Source organism: Terrapene carolina, unplaced genomic scaffold (genome assembly GCF_002925995.2).
Source record: "Terrapene carolina triunguis isolate 2854851 unplaced genomic scaffold, T_m_triunguis-2.0 Scaffold30, whole genome shotgun sequence".
Taxonomy (NCBI): Eukaryota; Metazoa; Chordata; order Testudines; family Emydidae; genus Terrapene; species Terrapene triunguis.
In genome coordinates this window covers 3,518,709-3,528,956 of record NW_020664381.1, presented here as the reverse complement: position 1 = coordinate 3,528,956, position 10,248 = coordinate 3,518,709, and the positions used below count along the sequence as shown (strand labels likewise).

Below are 10,248 nucleotides of genomic sequence, written 5' to 3'. Positions count from 1 at the left end.
GCACAGTGAGCCCACGCGGGCCGCATGCGGCCCCCGGGCCGCATGTTGTGCAGGCCTGATCTAGAGTTAACTAGTATGAACAGATGAACACGACTGCTCAAGAGCAGACAAAGTATGACCATACACACTCAAGTGAAGGGACTGAAGGTCTGGGTTAAAAATCCTGCCCCTCCACCCCCTGGGACACGAGGTCTGGAGACAGAGGAAGGTATATGAAGACTCCACTGGACAGTTGAAAGAGATCAGTAAACCACTGCTGATGTTGCCAAGATTGGGCAATGAGTATTATCTTGCCTTATCCTAACCCCTCTCTATCACCTTCTGTATGAAGGGAAAAATAAATATATGAGACCCCTCGCCCAGCGCAGCAGGAAAGCATCTGACACACAGACTGTTCCTACCCACTCTAGAATAGGAACAACGACATGTTATTTGGAACCTAGTTGCAAATAGGGTCAACCCAACTGTAGACCTATCTGGAAAATAGGGTCAACCACCTAATCTTTTAGGGACCTCATGTGCATCTGAGAGCAGTCTCTGTTGAGACTATCCACAACTACGTTGCTTTCCCCAGCCAAATGTAGTGCCACAGGACACATTTCATGGCAGATACACCAATCCCACAGATTTATCACCTCTGCAAACAAGGGGGCAGAGTGATCACCCACTGTTTGTTAATATAACAACATGTCTGCAAAGTATCTGTTACTATCTGCACAACCTTTCCTGGCAGCTGATGGAGGAATGCTCTTAGAGCCAGATGAACTGTTCTTAGTTCCACTATGTTGATGTGCAATGTTCTTTCCTGAGAAGACCAATGTCCTCAAACTGTTTAAATGATTCAAGCATACCCCCCAACCATTGGGTGGGGCATCTGAAATCACTGTCCGAGATGGACCCGAAGAACTGAACTGCATACTTCAGAGCATGTTTGTCCTGCTTGCCCACCAGTCCAGAGAGACTATGATGTACTGAAGTATAGTGATCAACAGCTAAAGGCTGTCTCAACTTCGACTGTAAGCCTGGGACCTGCCTCAGAGGTCTCATTTTTAAATTGGCAAACAAAGTCACATAGGTAGTGGCTGCCATAAAACCCATGAGACTCAGGAAGAACCTCACCCTCTATGTGGGGCAACTTCAAATTCTTAACAGACACTACCGCATTTTGAGAGACCTGTCATCAGGTACAAAAAACTCTCGTTACCACTGAGTCTGATATGACACCTATGAAAAGGATCCTTTGTGTAGGACAGAGGATTGACTTTTGGATGCTGAGAAGAAAAGATTGGTCGTGGTAACTATGTGACAAGTCCTCACACACAGCGACTTTTGATAGCCAATCGTTCATATAAGGGCAAACAAATATACCCTGCTTCCTCAGATACACCACCACCACAGAGAGGCACTTTGTAAATACCCTGGGTGCTGCAGAAAGGCAAAATGGAAGCACCTTGTACTGGAAATGGCTCCCAGCTACCACAAATCAAAGGTACTTTTGATGTTTCTGAAACTGCAATATGAAAATTAGTGTCCTTTAGATTGCGAGTTGGGAACCAATGCAGGACGGATAGCAAGGGATTACTGAAGACAAGGTCAGCGTATGGAAATGAAATTTCCATATGTGTTTGTTCAATTCCATCAAATCTAATATCAATCAGAACCCTCCCCATCCTTCTTTAGTACCCAAAAATATCAGGAGTAAAAACCATGACCCTTTAGGTAAGCAAGAATCTCCTTAACTGCTCCTAACAAAGCAACTTCTCAACTTCTGTGAGAATTGCCTCATGAGAGTGGTCCCTGAAGAGGGACAGATGGGGGAGTTTGAGGAAGGCAGCATTTTTTAATTGAATGCCATAGCCTTTTCTTGTGATCTCTAAAATCCACTGGTTTGATGTTGTCTGCCTCCATTTGTGGATGAAAAGGGGTACAGCCTGTCTCCAAAGGAGGGGGTAGAAAAAAGGTAGTTGGCTAGTCCTAGACTCTCAGGAATCACGTCAAAACTGAGGCTTGGTGTTCCGGAAAGAGGGGGCTGACAGGGAAGTGGGCTATTTGGGTTTGGAACCTTGTTTGAAAGGTCTCTTTCTGTAACCATTCTATGAGGCTTGTTGTTGGTAACTTGAGTCTCTGACTGGATGAAAAGTAGGGTGCTGAAGGCTGGGAGCATTGCTGCCTCTGCTACTGAAAGAAGGGCCAGGCCTCCTTTCAATGGGTGGGATTAACCCCCGAGACTGAGCTGTCGAACTTGCATCCTTCAGTATTTCTAGTAAGTTGCGAGTCTTTACACTGAAAAGACCTTCCCCTTCAAAAGGGAGATCGTCGAAGCTTACTTCTGGTGTCCATAATTATACAAGAGGATCAAAGCCATGCACGCATCCTGATAGTCACAGCAGACCCAATCCTTTGGCAGCAGTCTGAGGCACTGAAGGAAGCTCTGAGGGAATACCTGGCTACATTCTGACCCTCCAATAAGATGGCATTAACCAACCTTCTCCTGTCTTCAGGTACGTCCTGGAGAAGACAACATTCTCCCACAGAAGGAACTGGTCACAAGACATAACTGCATGATAATTCACCATCCTAATACCGAGGGATGAGGCGAACACCTTTCTCCCCAATGAGTTCATCTTCTTTCCCCTCTGTCACTCAAGGTGAAGTGTAGTTGTTCCAACCTCGCCCTGTTGCTGGCAGCAACTATTACCAGCAAGTTGTGCATAGGGTGGATATGAAAATACGAGAACCCATCAGAGGGTATCTGGTATAATTTGTCCGCCTTCTTTAAGATAGGTAGACAAGAGGTGGGATTGGATCACACAAATCTGGCTGACTACAAAAACCCCGCCAGGATGGGGAGTGATATCTGACTCTTGGCAGAGGTACCGAGATTATAAAATACCAGATATGAAGTCTCTTCCACTGGTACCACAAGGAGATTCAGAGTGGACAACGTGCAATTCACCAAGTCCTGAAATTGGAGTGTCCTCAGGAGGACGAAGTCACTCCCACGTTCATCCGGTGATAAGTCAGGCTTGAAGTCAGTTTCTAAATGCTTCTGTTGAAAGAAAAGGGTTTTCTCTTCATCATCATCATCGTCCTCAGACAGGGCATCAGGTATCACCGTCTGCAGTGTCAACGGATCCAGGGGAATCAGATCACAGGATCTCTGGGCTTTCAGATTCCTTGCAGATGAAACGTCGCTTCCACATCCACAAGAAGAGTAACTAAAGAGGTCTTGGCATGGTCATCAATAAAACCCTGGTCCCTGATACCCAGGGTTTTCAGAACCCAAAGCAGTGGTAACTTAAACTGTTTCACTCCACGGGCTATCAGGAATAAATCAATGTGAACACAGCAATTCTGTCTGATGAAAGGTTAATACAAGTAAGCGTGCACTTATCTAAAAGTGCAATTTATTAGATATAAGCGCACATAGACATAAGCAGTATGTTTAGAACAATCCAAATAATTACCTAGAATCTGAGATGGTATAATTTTCAGCAGGTCAGCAATGGCCCGTTGCTTCCCCACTGGGGAGTTTGGTATCAGAAAAAAGTCTCTCAGAATAGCTTCAGAGAATTGCCCCCAAGTACACTCTATTATATAGTCTTTTTACTAGACTAACTTTTACAAAACACACAGCTCATAGTGACCCCCTACTGAGTCATCACCTCTCCTTACTTCAATAAACTACTTAAACATTAATTAGTCATAATAAGGTTCTATATCTAAGGTGCACAAATTCAAGATTCTCATCCACTTATTTTCTTTCAGTCTCAATTTGTTGACTCTTTCTCCCTCTCCTTCCATTCTGATTAGCAGAAACTGCAAGACTCTGGTTGTGTTTGACCTTTCCTCCAGAAGCCCTGCTTGTTCAAATTAACCCTTAACTATGTGGTGTTCTATTTTATTAATTCATGGTGGCTGAATGCACACAATATGATCGCAATTAGCTTGATCAAAATCTGGGGTATACACACCCCTCTAACACAGGGCAATAGCTCCAAGACTGCCAGTTTCCCTAACCACTGGGGGCCGGAAACATGCCAACAGGAGAAGGACCTAAGGATAGTCCAAACCTCAATACAGGTCTCTGTATTCTTCCTTTATCCTCCTCATGGAGAAGGTCCGGGTCTAGATCTGAGAAAGAATGTATCACAGATAGTAACAGATCTGGAGGGAGGAATGGGAATCCAGTCCTTTGTGGTAGACTTTGATGGAGACCTCAGAGGAGGGATCAGAAGATGATCCAAGAGAGGACCAACAACGGGATTTGTTTTCTTCCCAACTAGACACGAAGATGACAACCCTGGAACTGAGGATACACATCTCCTTTTATGACCTGTGCACTTCACACCTGGATCCAGGACATATATCGAACCTGAAAGGCAGACTTAGGTCGTTATAGTGACAGAACTTTCCAGAACTGAGAAAGTAGCCAGAACCGAAACAGAAATTGGGTCAGAGAATAACAGTGGATCTGAAGATACACATGGGTTTGTCTCTCTTGTTACTGAAGCTAGAGGTGGAACAGAACCCTGCTTTGGAATTGTGGCAGCTTTACCAGAATCAGACATGAGCCATAGTTCTGATGCACAGGAACTGGCAATGCTAGAGTTGGCCATCTTGCTTCTATGCTGCTTCTTCCTCGGTGTCTCAAAATCCAAAACTCAAGGCAATGACTACCCTCATTCAGAGACTGCCACAGGGATTAGATCAAAGTCCGACTGCTGTGAGGCACGAGGTATAGCATGAACGAGAGCAGCCGAACTGTTCCTTAACCTTTCCTACAGAACCGGGTGGTGGGATCTGACCAGACAGCCATCAGTTTTGACATTATCACCTTGGGAGTTTGACTGGGGGAGCCACAGGAACTGATCCAGTCCCAGCAGGGGCTGCGGCTTCTTGGAACCCTGCAGTCGAGCGGAACAGACTGAGGCCACCGGGGCCAAGGCTGGCTCTTCAGACGTTTGAACCGAAGTCAGAACAGATTCAGAGGGTTTAGCCTCAAGGGCTTCCTTAAGTAGTAGTAGCTGTAGGCGAGTCTTCCTGTCTTTGCGAGCTCTGGGGAGAAGTGGGGTGAAACTCTGGCATCCATGAAGAGGTTTAAGAAAGTAATATTTAAAGTTAACAGTCCAATGAAGTTAATACATGCAAAAAAGTTCACACTTCTCAATCATTGTTTCACGATATCTGTGAACATCGCTGCACTGGTTTACATTTGCAAGGTTTTCTTTGCAATCATGGGGTTAGGAATTGACTATTTTTCAAATGAAAGGTTACATTCTATAGAATATGAATGTCCTATGGTTCACAAATAAAAAACAGGTCAGATTCAATTCATGGCCAAACATTTGACAGCCCTGCCCATGAATCTCAAGGAAACTGTAATTTTTTTTTTAAAAAACACCCATTAGATGTAACTAACTTCAAGCAACACAAAATGATACTAGTATGAGATAAGCAGTTCCAGTTTCAGTAACAAACAAAAAGACCTAGGAATTAAGAATACAGACAACATGAATCTTTTCATTGATGTTTTCTTATGATAGGACATAGATATCTAGGCACATGGCAAGGCTAATTTGTGTCAACAGTTCTGGACTAGCTCCAAGAGCTCGGATCTATGAAGCCAACTTCATGAATGACAGTCATATTATGGTACAAGTTCTGTACCAAAAGAGAAAAATGATAAGACAAACATTAAGTCACTTAAGTTTTATGAAGGATAACTTACAGGATATTGATCCAAATCAACAGGTTGTCTAAAAGGCTCAGAATCTTCACATTGGAAAATTAAATTCACCAGTTCCATACATTGTTTCTTCCAGGTATTTTCATCATAGTTAATTTTCACGTTGTTTCGTCTCTTCATAACCCGTCTCTTTAAAAAAAAAAAATTTACTCCCAGAAAAAAACAAGTTATAAAAATAATTCCAATTAGAATTTTAAACACACATTGCAGAAACTGCTAGATAAACTTCGAGAGTATCTTAGTAAAGAAACAGAGAAAATTACTAGCAAAAAAAATGGAAAAAGCATTCTACTTTTTGCATTTTTTGTAATTCCTTCTCTTCAATTTTTTATAAGTGTTGAGTAAGAATTTTCTCCCCTTCAACCTAGCTTTTCTTATTGGCTGGCCTACAGGATCAAACATACTATTATATTTAAGTGTGACAGGGATGCAAAGGGGCTCTCTTTCTTGACCTCTGAAAATTCCTTTAGGAAAACTATACCTAGTGATCAAAAGGGTTAAACCCACATCTTGTGTTTTTTCTAGTTGTTTTCTTGCAGAAAACACTGTCCTGTGTCCCTTAAGTATAAACCTTGAAGAAAAGACCTAAGACTTTGTTTCCTGAATAATTCCAACGGTTTACACATTAGGTTCATATACTCAGACTTTAAGGTCAGAAGGGTCCATCATGATTAAGGCTAAGATTTTGTCACAGACATTTTTGGTAAAAGTCATGGACAGGTCACACGCAATAAAGAAAAATTCACGGAAGCCGTGACCTGTCCATGACTTTTACTAAAAATATCTGTGACAAAATGGGGATCAGCGGGTCCCCACACTGCCTGCAGCAGGGCAGCTGCACAGCAGCTGGGGGCCGCCAGGGCTCCACCACCACCTTCTGGGGCCGCTGGGGCTCTGGGGGCCACCAGAGGCGGCGGGGATACCCTGCAGCTCCCCACTGCTGCAGGCTGAAATCATGAAGGTCACTGGAAGTCACGGATTCAGTGACTTCCATGACCTCCATGATTAAATCATAGCTTTAATCATGATCATCTAATCTAACCTCCTGTACACTGCAGCCCACAGATCCTCACCCAACCACTCCTATAATAGGCGCTTAATGTTTGGCTGAGTTACTGAAGGTCTCAAATCTTGATTTAAAGACTTCAAGTTACTGAAAATCCACTATTTACCCTAGTTCAAACCAGCAAGCGACCTGTACCCCATGCTGCAAAGGAAGGTGAAAAACCCGCACAGTCTCTGCAAATCTGACCTAAGGGAAAATTCCTTCCTAACCCCAAATATGTTCATCGGTTACACCCTGAACATGTGAGACCCACCAGCCAGACACCTGGGAAAGAATTCTCTGTAGTAACTGAGAGCCCTCCTCAGCTTGTGTCCTATCTCCAGCTGTTGGAGATATCTGCTAGTAGCAGTTGCAGATGGGCCATACACCATTTAGGCAACCTCATCATACCACCTCCTCCATGAACTTATAAAGCTCAGTCTTCAAACAAGTTAGGTTTTTTACCTGCCAGTACTGCCTTGGAAGGCTATTGCAGAACTTCACTCCTCCAATGGTTAGAAACTCTCGCCTAATTTCGAGCCTAAACTTGTTGATGGCCAGTTCATAGCCATTTGCTCTTGTACCAACATTGGCCCTTATGTTCAATAACTCCTCTTCCTTTCTGGAGTTTATCCCTCTGATGTATTTAGAGAGAGCAATCATTTCTCCTCTTAGCATTCATTTTGTTAGCCTCAACAAGCCAGGCTCCTTAAGTTTCCTGGTTCTCCTTTCCTCTTATCCTGGTAGCCCTTCTCTGCACCTATTCCAGTTTGAATTTATCCTTCTTAAACATGGGAACCCAGAATTGCATCCAGTATTTCAGATGAGGTCTCACCGTGCCTTGTACAATGATTTTAACACTTCTCTTTCCCTACTGGAAATATCTTGCCTAATGCAATCCTCGGATGCATCAGCCTTTTTTCAGGGCCACATCACATTGGTGGCTCAGTCATCCTATGATCGACCAATACACCCAGGTCTTTCTCCTCCTTCATTACTTCCAACTGATATGTCCGCAGCTTACAGCAAAAATTCTTACAGTCCCTAAATGCATGAGCTTGCACTCTGCATTATTAAATTTAATCCCATTTCTATTATTCCAGTTTTCAAGGTCATCCAAACCTTCTTTTATGATATTCTGGTCCTTTTTCATATTGGCAATACCTCCCAATTTTGTGTCATCTAAAAATGTTATTAGTACACTCCCACTTTTTATGCCACGGTCATTAATGAAAATGTTAACTAAGATTGGTCCCAAGACTGATCCTTGAGGAATTCCATTAGTAACCTCCCTCTAGCATGCCAGTTCACCTTTCAGCATGACCAGTTACAGCATCCCCTTTAACCAGTGCCTTACTCATCATCTGATTCTCGTACTGATCCCTATCTTCTCCAATTTAACTAATAACTTCCCCTGTGGAACTATATCAACCACTTTACTGAAATCCAGATAGAGTACATCTATTGCATTTCCTTTGTCTACAAAACTAGTTATCGTCACAAAGAAAGAAATCAGTTTGGTCTGGTAGGATCTACCTTTTGCAATACCATGTTGTATTTTAACCCAATTATCATTTACCACTGTGCCTTTAACTACTTTCTCTTTCAAAATTTGTTTTAAGATCTTGCATATAATTAGGGTGAAACTAAGGGGCCTGTAGTTTCCTGGATCACTTTATTCCTTTCTTAAATTAGGTACTATATTTGCAGTTCTTCAGTTATTGAAGTCTGTTTTTATTGAAGTCTGTTTTAATATCAGTTTTATCCATTGCATGTTCTGAATTATGGCTTAATTACAGGAATAAGTAAAAAACCTGAAGAAATCTTTAAAAAATTGTATCTGATTATTTGCAGTTATCACCAAGAAAGTTAGGATAGACATTAATTACAAAAGGTAGCATGCTCCACTAGGTTCTGCTACTTCACTACTGTTTCTGCTGATCACCTTTTTGGACAGGTAGGATTTCAATATTTATGGTAAGGACAGGCCAACTTACTTTTACTCTTCTGTAAGAAGTTCTTGGAAGACATTTATCATCATCCTACAAAACAGACCACACACCACTTCAAAAATAATTCACAAAATGAAATAGGTAACAACTATTCAGACAAAGAAGCTGCCATTATAATTTATACTACAATGAAAATAGTAAACATACTATCTATTGTGATGGACATTATAGAAAACTGTCCAGTTAAGCTAGGAGTTCCAACAGTTCCTGACAAGCCAAGAGGGAAACATCAAAGGGGATACTGCAGCCTTTAAGGGGGACCCAAATTAGGAGTGACTTATTTAGGACCCTAAACACAAATCAATACTCAACATTCCTGGCCCCAGCATCATGTCCTGAACCTCAGTGGATGGATGATACTGGAGTCCTTGATGCAAAGGCACCCAGAGTTAGGGGTTTCAATGATACATCAGAGGGATGCTTGCACTCTTGGTACCTCTTACTGGATGCTTTTTATATAAAAAGGATACCTTATGACAAACCAGGGCTCAATACCACCAACTTTAAGCACTAAAGGGCATGAGAGACTCAGCAGATGAAAAATCTTACAGCTTTTCAAGTTTTGCCTGTCTAGCTCAGAAGCAAAGACGACCAGGCATGAAAATCCCACCAAAAGTAACTTTGGAGAAACTACTTACACTGTTTTTCATGGTTTAAGAGTCACTTATGGACTGAATTTCAGAGTTTCCCTGGACTTAGTCCACAATAGAGAACATGTGCCTTTCAGCATTTTAAAAAAAGTTTTGCTTAGGAATAAAAAAATGCTTGAAATGTCTTTTTGGTAAAAGTAGTGTACTATTTTTTAATTTTAAGTATACTACCAATATACCAAAAGGTGGCACTCCAAATGTACACATTCACTGTATGCATTCCTATCAACAGCTCATCACATTAAAACAAATGCATTAGACTACTATTCTCAAATACTGAAGTGAATTTTTTAGTTTCATATTGCATAATCAAATGCAGTAATCAATCATTTTCTCTTTTTTAAATAAAGAAAGCAATTCAGAGCAAAAGTATGAATGTAATTATATCAAACAGTAATGGCTCTCATCACATCTATAATTCTGTGTTCTGAACTCTTGGCATTATAATTTTTTAAATATACAATCATTTTTTACCCCAATTTAAAAAAAAAAAAAGATACCCGGAGTTACATATAATTCAATGAATAGGTCTTTTATATATGTATATACTGCACATTTAATAATAGGTATGGAGCAACTGAGCCACGCACATTTGGAGGAGGAGGAGAATTATACTGCACTTGACAACATAGTGATTTATCTGTAAAATGTACACTCCATGTGCAATATTATTTATTTACATGTAAATATCCATAACTCAACAATTATTGAAATACAGTTATGAAATATGGTATATCTACCTATACCAGATCCAAACATCCTCAAACTTTGGGGAAGTTCAAATAACAGACT

The 10,248-nt window shown here is 41.4% G+C and overlaps 1 protein-coding gene across 1 annotated transcript in view; it reads right to left on the bottom strand.

Annotated features, from left to right (window-relative positions):
- Positions 1-10,248, bottom strand: part of LOC112123431 (bromodomain and WD repeat-containing protein 1-like) — a 55,616-nt gene that overhangs the window by 25,692 nt on the left and 19,676 nt on the right. Inside the window, exons 12-13 of the mRNA XM_026651049.2 lie at positions 8,792-8,836; positions 5,732-5,878 (exon numbers count right to left, since the gene is read on the bottom strand). Of these exons, the coding sequence (XP_026506834.1) occupies positions 5,732-5,878; positions 8,792-8,836 (192 nt within the window). The remainder of the gene's footprint in view (positions 1-5,731; positions 5,879-8,791; positions 8,837-10,248) is intronic.